Source organism: Ceratotherium simum, chromosome 1, assembly GCF_057802395.1.
Source record: "Ceratotherium simum simum isolate JZ-2026a chromosome 1, ASM5780239v1, whole genome shotgun sequence".
Taxonomy (NCBI): Eukaryota; Metazoa; Chordata; class Mammalia; order Perissodactyla; family Rhinocerotidae; genus Ceratotherium; species Ceratotherium simum.
The window spans coordinates 4,771,325-4,789,761 of record NC_141900.1 but is presented as its reverse complement, the minus strand read 5'-3'; the positions used below and the strand labels follow the sequence as shown (position 1 = coordinate 4,789,761).

Sequence of the window (18,437 nt, the reverse complement as noted above, 5' to 3'; positions counted from 1 at the left end):
ATAATTAAATCTGTTTTATTAAAAAATTGGTGGAGAAAGGAAAACAAATGTGGAAGCATAAGATAGGAGTAAAGTGATAGCACAGTGGCATAATTGTTTGGCATTTATTTCTATGTGACTTAACACTTCAACAAATATATTTTGTGAATAAATTATGATGGATATGGCCTGTTGGTGCTTACACATCTGTTTTCTTTCTTTCCATTTTTTTTTTTAAGAAACTGAATAAATTTGGTAAATTACAACTTATCCCCCGAAGAGAAGCATATATTATCCCCTTAAACCAATAAATTCATTCTGGATTCCAGAAATGGACCTGTGTCATCTACCAAAATAAGAAAGCATATGTAGTGAATCCATGATCAACATAGATAATTGATGAGTTGAAGGCCCAGCATATAAAAAATTATGATGTTCACCTTCCCAACAGTAATGGGGTGGTCTGTATTGTCTCAGTATTCCATATAACCGTTTCTATTTTTTTTTTTAATAATTTTATTTATTTATTTATTTCCCCCCCCCAAAGCCCCAGTAGATAGTTGTATGTCATAGCTGCACATCCTTCTAGTTGCTGTATGTGGGACGTGGCCTCAGCATGGCCGGAGAAGCAGTGCGTCGGTGTGCGCCCGGGATCCGAACCGGGGCCGCCAGGAGCGGAGCGTGCGCACTTAACCGCTAAGCCACGGGGCCGGCCCCATATAACAGTTTCTTTAAAAAGAGAAATTTTTGTTGCTTCTGTGAGATATTAAAATCACTAGGGGAGAACTCTCAAGCCACCTTTTATTCCCCTCATCCTACCGATGAGGTCATAATTTCAAGAAAGTAAAGACATTTAGTGATGCCAAATAGGGCCAACAACTTTGTATATATTTATATATGGATCAGCTGCCAGTGGAAATCTTCTCATCACTCTTCACATTCCTATTCGGAATCCTTTCTGCTTCTTTCACTCTTAAAAACATTGTCTTAATAGTGAATTATAATGCATGAAAAATAACATTACCGTATGATCGCCAGTCCACAGCAGGGGGTAAGAGCCGCCACAAAATAAGGTTGTTTAGATGATTTAAGTAGGAAGGTAGGGAATGAAAACCCTTCTGATTATACCACACCTAAAAAAGAAAGATAACTTAATGGCTCTCTTGAAATTAGTTCTTAAGTCTATTTATCAGCTATTCTTGGAAACAAGGAACACGTATCAATTAGCTTCACTAGCACCTGAATGCAGCTCTCAAAGTAATGTTCCTGCCTGGCTAACAGTGAGCAGTAAATTTCGGCCTGCTAACTTTATATTTATCTCAAGCATATAATTTATAGCTAAAAATAGATTAATTTTCCCCAGAACAAATGTGAATGTTGCTCTATAATTATATTCTCACAGCAAAAGAGGAACCTAAGCCCATCATTTTTTTCTTTCTCCGTTGGTAAGCTAATGAAATTTGACCTGCAAATTAAAAGCACAGAAAATGATCAGAAAAAATGATTACTTTCAAATTAATAACTGAATGTGGAACATTATTTCCCAAAATAAATTGAACATTTGCTGAGCATGGAGAACAAATAGCATCAGGCAGGAGAAAGGTGAGAGAGAAAATAGGAGACAGCCAATGTTATTAAAGTTGAGATAATAAGTAGCATAAAAAAATCCTAATTGAACCATCAATATCTATATTTCAAAATATCAATATTTAAATAAAAAATTTTAAAGATATACTCAGTTTGGAAAGCTGGTGAGTGTCTTCAAAAAGTATAATGAATCAACTGGCAAATTCTGGTCTTAATTGATTGGACAGCTCCTTTCTCCAGACAATGCTCTTTTGCAACAAACCTCTTTGCAGAAGCAGAGCTTCTCCCCAGAAAGTTAACGCTCGGAGGAACCTATGCAAGTTCTCACAGTTTATGCAAAATTAGGACTAGATCTCAAGTCCCTTGTCTTCCAACCCATTTTTTTTCCACTTCATCACACTATGACCGATCGTTTTTTAACCAGAATCCTGTGTGGCAGCAATTGTGTTCATGGAAACAGCTAAGTAATAAACTATTGTTCATGTAGTTAAAAAAAAAATAAACCCTATCTACAGAAGACAATATTCCCCAATTCGTTCTCAGATAGCCCACTTCATAAAGCAACTCAGAAAACAGACCACTTTTCTCCTTCATACCAGCTATCATTATTCACCCCCTTCTTCCACTATTTTAAGTTCATAGAGGAATCCTTGCCAAACATTTTTTTTAACTCCAAGGAGGAAAGAATCTGTTGAGATCTACTAACCACAGAACCCAGGACATTCTGTGACACCTAGGCTGCACCTAAATAGAACTGAGTGGGATTGTGTAACAAAAAATGTTTAAGACACACATGTGAATTCACAAATTCACAAATGTGTGTAATTTAGACACAATTCTGAAAAGTCGGCTAAAGCACAGAGGAGCACACTGAACTGAAGGAGTTTATGTCACCTGTCAGAGACATGTTCACCTCTTGAGCTGGGAACAGCAATTCTCCTCCGTGCAGATCTGCACAGTGGCCCCTGACTCTCACCCTTGCCTTCCCTGCTCGCTCTCACACACGAGTACTGGCCATACCTCTGAAAACGATAAACACCTGGGATTCTGTTAAAGTCACAGGAGGAGTTGCTATAGTAAGAAAACTCCTGCTTATAGAAACTGGAACCTCCCACTTACATTGCCCTGACCTTCCTCTCCCCCAAGTCTAGGCTCCCTTTACTGCTTAACTGGAGGAAAAAAACACGAGCGACAATGGCGGTCTTTGCCATAGATCAAGGGTTTTCAAACGTTGTTTTGTTTTGTTTCATTTGTTTGTTTTAAAAGCAGGGTGATTTTTTTTCAACTTAAACATGACATGGAACAATGGTACAGAAGACAAAGTGGCGCTGCAGTGGTGGAGCTGGGAACACGGGAGTCTGCTCCCCCCGCACTCTCTGGAGGCTCTGTGGCTTCTGTGTTGGATTCCATTTATGGCCCCATTTCTTCACCTTCCCTGGATCTATACCCATTGTCGGGTGTCTTTTGTGCCCTCCCACTCTGACTCTGCGCTCAGCCATGTGATTTGCTTTGGCCAATAGAAAATGACACAAGCACAGTTTGAAGCACTTGGCTGTTCCTACAATCCCTCCTGTGCCTCTGCCGTCACCATGGCAGCACGCCCAGGCTGGCCTGCTGGAGGATAACACACACAGAGCAGAACTGAGTCCCCAACCATCATCCCAGCTGAGGCCATCAGCCAGCCAACCACCCAGTGATCATGACCGGCCAGGTCAGTGCCACTCAGCTTACAGGAGCAGAACCTGCAGACTCCTGAGCCAAATGAGGGTTCATTGTTGAGGCCACTGAGGTTCGTACCTGTTTGTTATACAGCATATTGTGGCTATAGAAAACTGACACAGAAATTGGCACTGGAAAGGAGGGTTATTGTCGCAAAAACTGAAAATATGTGACATTGGTTTTAAGATCAGCAAGTGGGTGACAAAGAGACAACCTTAGGAATCTGGAAATATAGGAGAAAACCTTTAGGAATGCTGGCAAGAATGGCAAGAAAATTTCTGTAGGTAACTGAAAAAATGGTGATCCATATTACGTAGCATTAAATCATCTGGTATAATTGTCACCTGTGGTAACTTCAAAGCTAGAAATTGTGCCCAACAACTTCCTGACCGGGTTGCGGAGATCTCTAGGCAAAATAGTGAAGAGATGGCCCCAGAATAAAGATCAAGTCAGGGGTGTGGCAGTGAGAAACTCTGTGAAGATGGCTGAAAGAGTGATTGAGCTAAGCGACTCTCTCAGGGGACAAAAGAGCTTCTAGGAATATAAGGGGTGTTTCCTGGTAGTACCCTAACATTCCCAAAATACCAATGATTAATTTTAGAGAGAGTGCATGTCTCAACAAGAACCCTGAGTGTGGCTTATGGACCTCAATTAGATAAATAGCCTAGAGGGCCACATAGGGAGCTAAGTCAAGATGGCACTACCCCGCTGGGCTACACACGAAATGGAAATAGGGTCCGGGAACCCAGCTCTCTACAGGCTGAGAAGTTTCTCAAAAGGCATATTTTCAAATGGCCTCTTTACACGTGGACATTGAAGGTGACAGAAGACGTATTTGGCAAAGAGCAGAGTGAAGAGCCACAGAGAACACGGAAGCGGGTGAACACTCCCAGGGAGCAGAACCAGGGCCTAGTTAAGGAGCATTCCCCACGGTAGTGAGGCCTGGCACCATTTGCTAAACACAGCCCACAGCAGCCCGCCCCAGAGATTCATGAGATGAAGAAATTTTTACTATTGATGGTACTGCTGGCTTGTGGTGGTCTGCCATACAGCATTATTTTGGCAATGGATGATTGATTCAGAGTTTCCAGGAACAGAGTTTAAAATGTTCTTAAACTTCCTTTCAGTTCTATAAATCGGCGTTTACTTGGGAAAAATCTTATAAATTCTTTAAGTATGCAATACATAATTTATGAGGATCTTAAAATTAACATTTAAGATTTAGCAGAGTTCAAAGGAAGAGGTTTTCTTTTCTTCTTTTTTTTTCTCTCCCAAGAATGGTTTTCTAAAACACTGGATCAAATTCTGGAAATAAATTGTGGGATTTCCTTTCCTGCCAGACCACAAGTCAGGACTCAGTAAAAACTAATAACTGAGAGAGGAAGTTAATCTCCTTTTAGGAACATATTATAACACCTCAAAACAGACCCTTCATGTGAGGAATCCTGAGTAACAGTTCCTCAGAAAAGCAACTAAGTAGCTATAAGAAGAAAAAAAAAAAATCACTCGGATATTCAAATACATAAAATTCTATCTGGAAACAGAATGTGTGCCAAACACCAGGAGTGAGATGTTTTCATCCTTTTTATCTGAGGTGTATACATTCTAGAGGGTGTTTTGATTAAACAAACTCAACACTCAAGATGTGAATGAAATAACTCATAAAGGTTCCATGAAAGACATTCTACTAAATAATGAATTTATTCATATTAAGCCTATTGTGCAAATTTTCCACTTTCTCTTCAAACATATTATGAAAATGGTACAGTCTATGGCTTATACCTTAAAGGCCATAGTAAAAGGCTAGTCATTAATGACTGAAAGGTTAATGCAATAATTTGACATGACATCAACCACTCCATTGCTGTAGGAATTTAAGACAACAAACGCCCTTTACAGCCCACTGCAGAGTGGTGATTACTTGGCTTCCTGAAGAGAAGCTCACTCACCAAAGGGCTGGATACAATGGGCTTGCATGCCTGTGCCTGGCAAAGTACATGTCAAAAAACATTAAAATTGCAGACGTCACTACTCAAACACATCAGTACAGAAGATAATCTGAACCATGACCAACAGGAGCAGGTGTTGGGGAAACATCTGAACTGTGTGCACTCTCGTCACAGAAGCAGAGATCTATCTGGGGAAGCCCTGGCTGCTGTGCCCTAGATGTCAGAAAGTGAAGACACAACCATCAGTGATAACTAGAAAGGTTTTGATTTGTATAGATTAAAAGTTGAAATATTCTTAGAGGAAATGAACAGATTCTTTACAATTTAGGCATATTTTAATAATGACCACATCATATGTTCAAAAAGCCAGTGAATGTATTTTAGGTTATTTTTCTATCAAGCTATGGATCTTGATATTTTCATATCAAGCTATAAATCTACTTACGTGTGTTGTCTGCCAAGGAAGAGACATTTGAACAAACCTCAGCTGAAGGAGGGATTTCTGAACAGTCTACACAATGACTTAAATTTTCGTCAAGGATTACATTGTGAAATACAACTGTTAAAACTTTCTTCAGGGATTACATTGTGAACTACGAATGTTAAAATTTTCATCTGGGATTACATTGTGAAATACTGGTAAAGAGCCTTTATTCCACTGAGTAAACCTCCAAGATGCACAAGCCCTTATCCTGATAAGCTTTTCCAGGTCCCCATGAACCATGGAAAAACCCCCCACAAAGTAGGGAGGGTGCCTTCCTGGGCTCACGTAGACCAACCTTATTTCACTGGTTAGATGACAGATTTACAAGGAGACACAACAATCCCAGAATCTACTCTTTCGCCATTTCTCTCTCAGTAGGGACCCACACCAGACTATTTTCTCAGTCGCTGAGACCGAAAGCTTTGAATCTTTCATCTCTCCCTATCTTAAGGTTGTGTTAACTTCTTTCCTTGGAAAAACCTCTGCTGTGATTCACCACTTCTGAGCTCCTACTAGTGGATAAAGGAGACTTTCCTCCATGCCAGACCTCCTTCCCCCACAGCTGAAGAGCCCTCCCACCTATTCTCGGTGATGCCAAGGGAAACATTCCTAATTCATAGGAATAGTCCTGGCAGGGCTTGAAAACCAGGCCCCTACAAGTAGTCCTGCACAGTCACTGCTGTCTCAGCGCCAGCTCTGGGTGCATCCAGCCTTCTGGAAGAAGAGGAATATAAGTGCATGTATGGAGGAGCTCCTTGGCCACCAGGGAAACGAGTGTTGTTTCCAGTTATCCTGACAATGGATGTCTTTAAAAATAGATTATCATTGGCTTCAGATCTATTAGGTGAATCCCAGTCTTAACAAAAAGCAGTAACCTATTGTCTATACTTCTATACATTGTAAAGGAAAAGAATTCATTTTCTCTTGCAAGGGAATGTTTATGTACAACTGTTTTTATTTCATAGTAACAAACACTGGGATTTGATTTGATTCCTCCTGTGCCCACAAATATATTTGGATATCAATTGCCCTAAATGCTTTCTAAAACAGGAAGGAAAAAAAAATTATTACCTTTGCCAGAGTTTTTGGTTGTGATATATTTGAATTTGCATCTTGAACTTGATCAGGGATTCGTACTCCAAAAGACCAACCTCCAAGCCTGATAACAGTAAAGAGGGTGTTAGTGCTTTACTCAGGGAACACCAGGATTTCCAGCCAGAGGGTGTTTCACCACTAACTGTACTTAGTTATAATGGCCTTAAAATGGTAGCGAGCTGAGCATCCATCCTCTGTGATGCGACCACACATGTGGGTCATGTGCAGAAAGAAATGGCCTGGCTCGCATCCAGGAAGAGCATTGCTTATTTAGAAGGTATGGGTAAGGCTTGCCACATTGCCCAGAACTTTCCATGTTATTAGTAGAAACATGCCACGTAAAGGACATTGTAGTGATCACTAGCACTCTAATTATTTTAATTAATGGTCATTTCTCCTACAAATCAGCTATTCCGAATTACTTAGTGTCATGCTCTTCTGAGCTACTCTATTTTGCATTGTGTTTTGTCTTCAATATTCTTGCTTCTTTAATCCTCAATGAAAATATTGCCTTGTTCGGGAAAGCATCCCAGAGTACTTTGGTTGGGGTAGATTTCCTTCTCTTTTGGGTTCTCAGAGTACCCTACATTTCCATGCATTGTATCAATTGCCACATTGGGTTTTAATGGTGTATTTGCTACTTTATCTTTCATGCATTTCTGTGAGTTTTTCCTGGGTGGGAATTATATCTTTTGTCTCCATATCCCATGGGCTGTGTAGTATCTGGCACCTATTAAGCATCCAAAAATATTGGACATTAGAAATAAAGGCACATATTAAGCTTTGTTTCCCACTCTCTGGATAAAAGGAGATTAAAGAACACATGTCCACCATAGTGCCCTTACTCGCAGCAAAAACTGAAGCAAAGGAATAAGGATAAGTCCCACCTGGCTCACTTCAATATATTTATTCATTCATTAGAGAGATACTGATTGAGTGACTCTTATGTGCCAGATACTGTTCTAAGCCCTGGGCACATAAACTCCCGCCTTCAAAAAGCAGAGGTTCTAAGACACGTTTAAAGACCTGGCAGGCTAAGCACACCGGGAGCCTGGGATGTCCAAGGAGGATGATGCTGCTGGGACAGGAAACATAAAGAGGTGACAGGTAGAAAGGGCAGCGGCTGTCCCAGGCACCATGGGACGCTTTTGTATTGAAGCAACAGGATGCGTTTGGGGACTCAGGACATTTGATGGAGTAGCAAATGTGATAGTGATTTAAAGCAACAAGCAGCACTCATTCCTTACCCCTTCATCTAGATTCACCCCTCAGGATCAAGGAAATTCAGCACAAAACAAAGGATTTCCCAAAAATCACCCAAGAGGAACTTTAAGACAGAAGTTGCACCCAGGCTCCCGTGTTGGAAGCTGCACAGTAGAGGGAATTCTCAAGGGAGACCATTATTTCATTATGCTGCTAACTTATCTGTGCTTATTCTCTAAAGCAGCAACCCTGCCTCTGGCTCCCCCGAGTGAGTCTCTACTGAGAGGATTTCCCCCGGCGTGAAAGAGTGAAAGCCAGCAGTGAGAATCCTGTTAAGGCTTGCAGGATTTCTTTGGAATTTTTATGAGCATCAAGGTTAGTATTTGACTTTTGAGTTTCTAAGAACATTAGCACTTGACACAATAAGATTTCCACAGTAATTCCAGAGACAATTTTGAACTCACCGTGGTTTTTCAGATGGCGCCAGCAAATACTCCTCCAGGGGCAGGGCTGAGAGGTTCAGCAGCGTGTGGCCCAGGCGGTTGGTCAGGTAAGGAGCCCGGGCACTTCCATTCGGACACTTCTGTAATTGTTTTCAAAGAGATAATATAGAAACTTATTTATAACCCACAAGCAGGCTTTCTGACATTGTTTTACACTAAACGTGACTTTTCCTAGCTTTCATTTTTTGATAAATTATCTATGGCCTTTTATATCTTCTGATTTCTCAAATCTCTTTAAAAGTCACCTACATTTGAGAACTATACCAGAATTCCACTGTGACCTTTGTGTCAATTACATTTGGGAACTTCAAATCCTTCTCTGTATGTTAAGTTTGAGCAGATTTGTCAGAACTTAAAAAGGAAAAATGTTTTCACCGGGGTGATCCTGCATTTGATGAACCTGAAACAAAGCCAGAGGCAATGAGTGGGAGGATGATGAGCAAGAGAATTCAAAGGCATGTGTTTCTTTCCTAAGTGCCTCAAGTGGAAATCAAACAGCTCTTCTCCAGTGACTCACTCAAGTGCTGACACTGGCTCAGAATCAGGAAATAATCGCTCCACAGGGTTCGAGGCCTCGCGCCCGCAGCGCAACCAGGACCTGGGGCCACAGGGGCGGCACAGTGGTGCCCCGGCCCAGCCACTGCGGGGATCCAGACTCCATGTGCTTTCTCTCCCTTTCCCAGAACAGTTCTGGAAAGATCACACACTAAACCAGTTGGCGACTCCAGGAAACGACGCTTTCTCTGGACCTTTCGCTTCAGCTTCTGAAGTTTGTATTCTCATTTGCAAAATGGAAATAATACCAACCTTACCCAACTCATTGGTTTCTGTTAGGGTCCGACATACATAAAAGAACTATGGCAGAGTAGGAGTACTACAGAAATTTAAGGTATTACTTGCAGGTTTTTGATACGAAGGCTTAGGGAAAGACGCTAAAAGAAATAACAGTCGTTATCAACTATAATTCAGCCAAACTCACTGATCTCCTTCACAGGTTAACATAACCACCTTTACAGTTTCCCTGCCTCTACCCTCTCTCTCCAATCCACTTATCACTCCATCAGGATACATCTTTCTAAAACGCTGTTTTCATTTAGATGACTCCTTTGCTGAAAAATTCAAATTCCTATCAAGAAGTCAAGACCACTAGAAAATGTTCTGTCTCTCTTTCTAACCTTATCTGTTTAGTTCTCCCTACATATACCTTCTGCAGTAAGCTGAATATTGGCCCCCAAAGATGTCAGGTCCTAACCTGTAAAGGTTACCTCATATGGCAAAGACTTTGCAGATGTTATTAAATTAAGGATGTTAAGAAGGGGAGATTATCCTGGATTGTCAGGGTAAACCCTAATGCAATCACGTGTATCCTCAAAAGAGGGAGGCAGGCGAGATTAGAGGAAGAGAGACAAGGAGGCCACGTGACCAGAGAGCCTGAGGCTAGAGTGATGCGGCCACAAGTCAAGGAATGCCAGAAGCCAACGGAAGCTGGAAGAGACAAGGAACGGCTTCTCTCCCAGCACCTCCAGAGCGAGCACCTTGATTTCATCCCCCCGATGCCGATTTCAGACTTCTGACCTCCAGAACTGTGCGAGGATGAGTTTCTGTTGTTCTAAGCCAGCCAGTTTGTGGCAATTTGTTACAGTAGCCACAGGAAGCAAATACACCCTCTATTCATTCTGTATAAAGCCACACCCATTCCTGCCGGCAGGTTTTTTGATCATATTGTGCTGTTCTCCAAGGAGAGGTAAGCCCTGAGATATCCTGCTTGTTCTTCAGAGCTAGCTCAGTTACAGTTCTCTTGGAGCTCTCTCTCACACTGTCTCTTCAAAATAGTGTCTCCTTCCTCAGAAGTAGAGCTAACCTTGGAACATTGTTGTAGATTTAGAGAGAGCCATGGCATATTTGATAAAAATACAAGGAAATTAACATATTCTTGCAGACTAGGGCTTCTGGATAACACATATGAATTTAAGGGCAGAGAAATATTTCACCTTCTGACAAAATACAGTAAACTGGGCTCAACATGATCACTAAAGACTAGAGAATTGGCCTTGGGTCTGGACCTTCCTTCCACACAACCCTAAGTGCATCACCTTCGAGCCAGCCCTGCAGAGCGACACCTGTTCCTTGGGACTTTTATGAATTCCACCTCAACATCCTCTCTCCTGAAGTTCTCTGACTCCTAATGTGTGGACCAGCATTTCTCAAAGTGTGTCCCAAAGAACACAGGTGCCACAAATAAGAAGGATTCCTTAGTCAAATAATTTGCAGAAAATGCTGTATCTTTTCCAACCCATGTCAATTCAAGCATACATTACCAGATAACAGCATCTTGGAAGAGCTGTAGCAAAGAGACCTGTTAAATACAGCTTTATCCAGCATTTCTGAAACTTATTTGGCTATGGAACTTTTTCATGTGAAGCCTTTCTTTTCTCACACACATGTTACTGAAACCTTACAGTTCCTGTAAGTTGGGGTGAATTTAGGAACATCAACATCAGGCATTCTGATATTTATTCATTCATTCCTTTACCATTGACACCTAATCTAATTCCAATATATCTAAGGTAACTTGCAATAAAAGGAACAAGTATAAAAGAACGATTAAATCAAGGCCACAGAATAAGAGCATAGAGTGAAAAATTAGAGGTTTCATGAGTAAATGGAATAAACAAGACAAAGAAAAAAAAAAATCATTGTGTCCAGAAAATCTTGAGCAAAAGACAGCTTGTCCCTGCAAAGGATCACCAAATACAGCCCTGAGTTTATTGACAGCCTAGGCCACAAGGGAAGCATCAACACTGTCATCAACAGTTTCAGCTCAGTCAGGGCCTTGAATGTCCATTACGGGTGCTGTGTCATTGCACTCACATTTGGACATTCTGTCTAACAGAAGAAAGCAGACCAGGTCCATCCAAAAGAAAACTTTCTGAGGTCGCTATACTATTAAGAGGAACATACCCCATGGGCCACTAAATAGAAAGGCCCTGTAAACGTGTTCTTCATGTGGCCATTTCCTTAATAGATCCTCCATTAATTTAAACTGAGATTTTTGCTTTTCCTTTTGTTCTGTAAATTAGGATTGCCACATTAGCTTGTTGCTTGTGGCTAATAGGCTAAAAGGCTAACTACCTTTTGAAATTTCCTTTGAGATGAGTTCCAATCAGTTTTCCAAATAAATTTCAATTCATTCTCCTTCGCAGACTAGATAACTATGGCCCTCACTTAAACAGTGGGATCCCTACTTCCATGTTTTTGTATGAATAGATCATGGTTAGAAGAGCTAAAGGGTATCTTAGCTTTGAATATCTAGCTCTCAGAACTCAAGTACAAATATGACAAAAATGTGCCTCGAAATTTTGGGAAATTTCTCCCCAAAGGCAATTCTAGCTTCCTTATCATTAACTGAAGAAGATTAATTTGCTTAATAAATGCCATTGGGGATGTTAATGATCATGGACAGCAGCCAATGGACAGGAAGACCGCTGTGGACTCCGTATAACATCTGTGTTGTAGAAATGTTCACTTTATCTAATGAAACTTTTCCAAGGAACAGCTAATCAAGTAAACCAAAAAGTCACAGAGGCTCACTGAGTTAACAAAAATGAGGATTTTATAGATGGAGCGAACTCATTTTTGTTACTTGAGGTTTAGACTTAAAAAAAGATCAAAAACACTGCAGAAACCTACCAGGCAGCCACACGAATCCTGGACTTTCGGGTGAGAAATGGGATCCATGTGCCAGCATGAAGAATTCTTCCTAACAAAACAAAGGAGAGAAGCAGAATGATCTTTGAGATTACAAAGCTATTGTATTTCCATGAAAGAGAGTTCCATCAGAGGAGCACACAGTTCACAAGATAATCATCTCCTGCTGCAGAAGGCAGAGCGCCTACATTTGTTTTCACAGCTGGAGCTGTTAATCTGATGACAATGTTTTATTACAATGACAATATTTCCATTCTATTAAATGACGCTCACTTGCTTGGCTGTATTGAATGTACTACCAAAGCTCCCCAGGACTTTTGCTGGGGGCCCCGGGAGCTTGTCCTGAATTCTGACACTCCTAGTCTCAAAACCAGGTACCTTGAGTACCAATATAGCAGTTAATAAACACAGTGAGCTGCTAATTCCATTTTGTGGTATGACACAGCAATTTAATCATCATTTAAAAAATAACAATTATTAAATTTCCATTACAAAGAAAGGTCGTGCAATAGAAATTGTTATGCAAACAACTTGCAGCAGTGACTCTAAAACCTTTTACGTTCCCATGTTCCCCTATAGCTTTTTCCTTGTAGGCCTTGTACTTTGAAATTTTTTTTTTTTACTAACGTTTGTAAATCAAAAGTTGCTTTAGTCATGATAATTATTCCTATTTACTCAAAAGTTGGGAAAGAAAGGAGAAAACGCTTGCTGAACTACAGGCACCCCGCTAGGTATTTTTACCAAAACCTCTTGCTAGCCCCACTTTTGCAAGAGGAAGCGGAAGTTCTGAGAGATTAGCTCTTTGCTCCAGGCTGTGCTGCTCCAACGTGAAAACATTGAGGGAAAAACCCTGCAGTCCAGTGAAAGAAACTTTCCATTTCTATTAACCAGGCCAGCAAAGTACAATTTCCATGTAATTTTTTTAAATGTCAAAAATAATTTAAAGACTTCCCCAGTGCTACTCTCTTGGTTACATCTATTGCCAGTCCTCCTCCTTTTTGTTTTCCCCAAAGCCCCAGTAGATAGCTGTATGTCATAGCTGCACGTTATTCTAGCTGCTGTATGTGGGACATGGCCGGAGAAGCGGTGCGACGGTGTGTGCCTTGGGTCCGAACCCGGGCCGCCAGCAGCGGAGCGCGCGCACTTAACAGCTAAGCCACGGGACTGGCCTCTCACTCCCTGTTATAGGGTAAAATTTGTGACCTTCAGAGTTGCATAAGAACCAGCAACAGTATTTAACAGATTTTGGAGCATCTCTCAGCCTCCAAGAATTTTTATGTTCAAAAATTCACTATGAAGCTGTGTGAGCATTCATAAAAGGGAAAAGAGAGGAGATGATGTGTGAGGAACGCTACATTTCTACTTACATTTTCTTCCAGATTTCAAGAACCTAAGCACACATCACTCTGCCTTCAACAGCATTCCCCTAAGTGTTCTGTAGGACACAGCTGCAGTGTTGGCGTTCCAGAGTAAAGATGTCTTGACAATGGTCCCTTGGTTCTTCCAGTTTGGAAATGCTGTGTTAAGCAGATCTCTTTAATGCAGGGCTGCCTGCAGCTTTTAATAGCCAATGTGCATTTTGAATCTCGGAGACAGAGGGAGATGCTGTAAGGACCTACTCTCAGGAGGGGAGCATTCTGAGACATAAACTTGCCTAAAGGAACAAAAGTCCTTCACAGGAGCCACCCCATCCTTTGAGATGAGTGCTGCTCCTTCCGGAGAACTGGGAGCACATTGACGCAAAAAGTAGAGAAAACTTAACTTGCCCAAGTCACACAGCGAATACGTGGCAGGGCTGACATGTGGGTTCAGGCAGCCGCCCCAAAATCTGGGTTCTCCACCCCTTCACCATGATGCCTGATAGACACACTCTCTCTGCTTTTGATCCTTGACCTCAACTTCCATCTTTACAGGCCCCTGGGAGAGAATCTGTCACCAGCCATGCCAGGCTGCAAGGACTGAACCTCAGGAGCCCTGGGAATCTCCAACCACTGAGACGATTCCTCATGTTGCTGCAATCTACCCATGGAAATAAACTTCACACTTCTCCCCACTTGGCTTTTCAAGTTCAATAGAAATATAAGATTTGCTAACTACTACTTTGGTTCTATATAAATCATTAAAAAGAATAGGTGGGGGGCCAGCCCGGTGGCGCAAGCGGTTAAGGGCGCGCGCTCCGCTGCTGGCGGCCCGGGTTCGGATCCCGGGCGCGCACAGACGCACCGCTTGTCAAGCCACGCTGTGACAACGTCCCCTATAAAGTGGAGGAAGATAGGCATGGATGTTAGCCCAGGCCCAGTCTTCCTCAGCAAAAAGAGGAGGATTGGCAGATGTTAGCTCAGGGCTGATCTTCCTCACACACACACAAAAAAGAATAGGTGGGAAAAGTGACCATTTTACCTCAGAAATAGTAGAGGAAATCATCACTGGAGTGTCACCAGATTATGAGTCTTGTAAAACGAAACTAAATATTTAAATCTACCGTCTGCTTCTAAAAGCTGGCAACTTGAGCACATTTTAAAATTTAAATTATGCATCATCTACTATTATGAGAGAACTTATATCTTAGATCAGGTTTATACCACAATAGATTCTTCTGGAGCTCTTTACTGCCTTCTGTATGAGAGAGAGGTAAAAATCAGAAATTCAACACCCACACCCTCACATAGGACACTCAGAGTATCTCAATATAAAAACAATAAGCAGAATCTGACTTGTTATTTTAAAATATTTCCTCTAATTAATAATCAAGTGATTGCTAAAGTCTTCCAGGAAGGGCAAATGTAGATATTACTGAATTCAATCATATTTTACACTTACAGAAGGAAACTTACCTGTGTTAAGTAAAACCTTCTGCTTTGATCTGAGACCTTAGTAAATTAAGTCTTATTGGTGCAACATGGACAGAAATCATTACAAATATAAGTATTCATAGCACCCTTGTACAAGGCAGCCCCCACAGCCTTTTGTTAAGCTGATCAGGAAAATGGATAGAAATGGTTAGAAAATAGGAATGAGTTAAGATAGACTGACTACATGGATTTCACAAAGAAAAAGGAGAAAATCGAAACAGGTCCAGGAAGACAGAAGAAAGGCTGAGGAGAAAAACAGGAGGGTCTGCGCTGTGCTGAGGGGCAGCTGTGCAGACGGAGAGGGAAGACAGCTCAGGAGCCACCACCACGCCTGGCAAAGCGACTGAAACTAAAACAGACGTCTAAACAGAATTCTGAGAATGTTCTGCTGTCCTCAGCGTTGATTCTACTTTTTTTTCCTCTTGAAAGACTATATAAAGAAATATCCTTTTTTTCTGCCCACTGCTTTTTCTTTGATGCAAGGATGGGCCGGGACTGGACCACGTGTGGCCCCAGGTTACATTTCCATTTCTCAAAGGTAGATGCATTTTACATCCTGAATGTTTCTTTAGAGAGCATCACCATAGATGCTTTTAATTAGTTAAATAAATTACTTTGTTGTTCAAGTGAAGAATCAAGTGAAGCAACATAATTAATTTTCTATTAATTCTTCCTTACTGAGACCATTAATACTTACTCTGTCTCAAGCTAATTGCCAACATGACTAATGGGCAAAAGGTGTTATCACAAATTAGAAAAACATATTGCCAAAATTGCATGATCGTCTGGATTTTATATTTATTACTTAAAAACATAGACTTCTGGCTCTTCCTACAGCATTATGGTTTTTATCACTTTCCCCACGTGCTTTGCCCAGAGTTGTAAATTCCTGAGACGCCATATCCTACATCAATCCTGATTCCTGCAACAGCACCGGATTTATGGCAGATCCTCAATAAATAACAGGCAAGCAAAATAAGAGAGAGGAAAAAAACCTTATGAAGAAAGGCATGCTTTATCAAGTTTTCATAAAAAAGGTCATCTCTATATTATCATTTTCAAATCCTAGAAAAACAGTCTTCAAAGTAATTTACCCCCAAACTGATGTTATTGACTTTTTAAGTCCCTTTAGCTAAAAAAAATTATAGTTAATCTTTTCATATGTGCAAGTTTTCCCTAAAAGTAAATAACAGTTGATACATATTTCATACTTAACTGCGACTTTATTCTTTTAGCTTTAAGTTTTATTAAGCAAATTGAATGCTATTAATTAATGTTTTTTCAAGAATACAAAACATGTGTTTACCAAGGAAGGAAAGGGCAATTATGTAGCTTATTTCAGGTCATTTTAGATGGCAATACCCATCAGGCCTGTTCAGTACAACCTACTCATTAGGCTAATGTTCATTTATGTAACGAAAACTTGTAACATGAGATGCCAGTCACGGAGGGAGATGGTCCTCTCAGTCTACGTTGTTATTGGTTGGAGTCTGCACTTTGCAGAGAATCTGCTACTTACAGGTCTGAGTTTAAACCCGCACAGAGCAGATCTTGATCTTCAAACTTCCGCAAAAGCACGTGGGCAAGGTCCATGTTGTCACTGTCGCTGCTGTTTATTGGAAGACAAAGGAAATGAGGTGAGGTCGCTATCAGCACCTGCCCAGCTGAGATCACAAGGCAGTCTGACCTCACAGCATGCTGGAGTCAAGCTGATCCAGGCAAATAATTCCTAGTAGCTCAGATAAAGCTAATTGTGACAGTTTAAGATTAAGAAATTTCTTAAAAGCACAGTTTTGCCACCACAGATAGGCATTTTTATATATTTGCTTTCATAGTGCATTATTTTTTCACCTTTTCATGTAATATTACATCACCATCTTTGGCATTTTTGCATGAATTTTAAAAATGAATTTTAAAGGCTGCATAATATTACATCATGTTACTATATTAAAATCGATGTAAATTTTCTCTTAATGCTGGAGCTCTGGTTTGGTTTGAATAGTTGTTCTATGGCATAGCCCTGCAATAAAACAACTTCTTATATTTATGTCTTTTTGTTTCAATATGTGAACTATAATTGAACAATATTTTCTTGCTAAGAAATCCTCCCACAGAATCCTATGTGCATTTTAGTTACACACTGAATGATAGTATTTATTTTACTGGCACAAGTCCCAGAAGTCAATTAATAGTCCAAGCAGCATTGCCGAGAACCAAAGCCACCAACACTGAATTTCCTTATTGAAGACGCCAGCAGCAATAAGACACACTATTCTAGCTTGGGGGAGGTATGAAAACAAACTCTATATTACATTTTATACATCAATTGTAAGAACCATCTTACAACAATAAACAAACACATAGAGACAGAGATTGGATTGGTGGTTACCAGAGGGGAAGGGAGGAGGGAGGAGGGCAAAAGGGATAATTAGGCACGTGTGTGGTGATGGGTTGTAATTAGTATTTGGGTGGTGAACATGATGTAATCTATGCAGAAATAGAAGTATAATGATGTACACCTGAAATTTATACGTTATAAACCAATGTTACTGCAATAAACAAAAATTAAAAAAAAAAAAAAGAACCATCTTGACTTGAGAAAATGTAGAGGAAAAGATATTTTAAACCTGTCTAAATTAAACTGATTGGGAGTGGGGCTCATTCCAATTAATTAAAATTCTGAATTATAGTATTCATAAAAGAATATAGATTTATTACTTTCAAGAACTTACGTGGTGTCATTTACAAAATACTTTTGAATAGACATTGTTGGGAACACTTATCCCCAAAATAAAGAAAAATGATGTATTATTGGTATGATAGATTACTTATATGTAACTAGTGACCTCAAATCTTTTTGGAAAGAAGCAGTACATAAATTAACAAATTATACATGAATGAACTTACACCATTAATTTCTTTTAGGAAATGTTAAAAACCTCAAGGTAATCTTCAACCACTGATTCTTCTAATTGATGTATTTGTTTATGGACCATGAAAAGTTGAGTCCCAAATACCTTTCTGAATTGCTACCAGCAATCAAATATAGGGAAGTCTGAGTTGGGCTGACTGCACCCCCACATCCCAAAAGTACAAATAAAAGCCCACAATGAGAAGCAACTTTCAGATTTACACAGTGCAGCCCTCTATATAGACTGAAACTTGACAAAGAGACTCCTAATTTCCCTTCAGTGAGTCTCTAACATACCAATCTGATGTTTTCTCTGCTCAAAATTTATCAATGGCTCCTTGTTACTTATGAGCCTTGAAATAGTATTTAAGTCCCTCCACATTCTTCAAGCCTTGACATCTTTGGACAAATGTTGCCCAACATTCTTTCCCAGAAGGTACACCCAGC

At 40.4% G+C, this 18,437-nt stretch overlaps 1 protein-coding gene across 1 annotated transcript in view; it reads right to left on the bottom strand.

The window, feature by feature from the left end:
- Positions 1 to 18,437, bottom strand: part of ABCA13 (ATP binding cassette subfamily A member 13) — a 420,155-nt gene that overhangs the window by 123,431 nt on the left and 278,287 nt on the right. Inside the window, 5 exon segments of the mRNA XM_004438384.2 lie at positions 1,004 to 1,112; positions 6,790 to 6,877; positions 8,481 to 8,599; positions 12,210 to 12,279; positions 16,599 to 16,688. Of these exon segments, the coding sequence (XP_004438441.2) occupies positions 1,004 to 1,112; positions 6,790 to 6,877; positions 8,481 to 8,599; positions 12,210 to 12,279; positions 16,599 to 16,688 (476 nt within the window).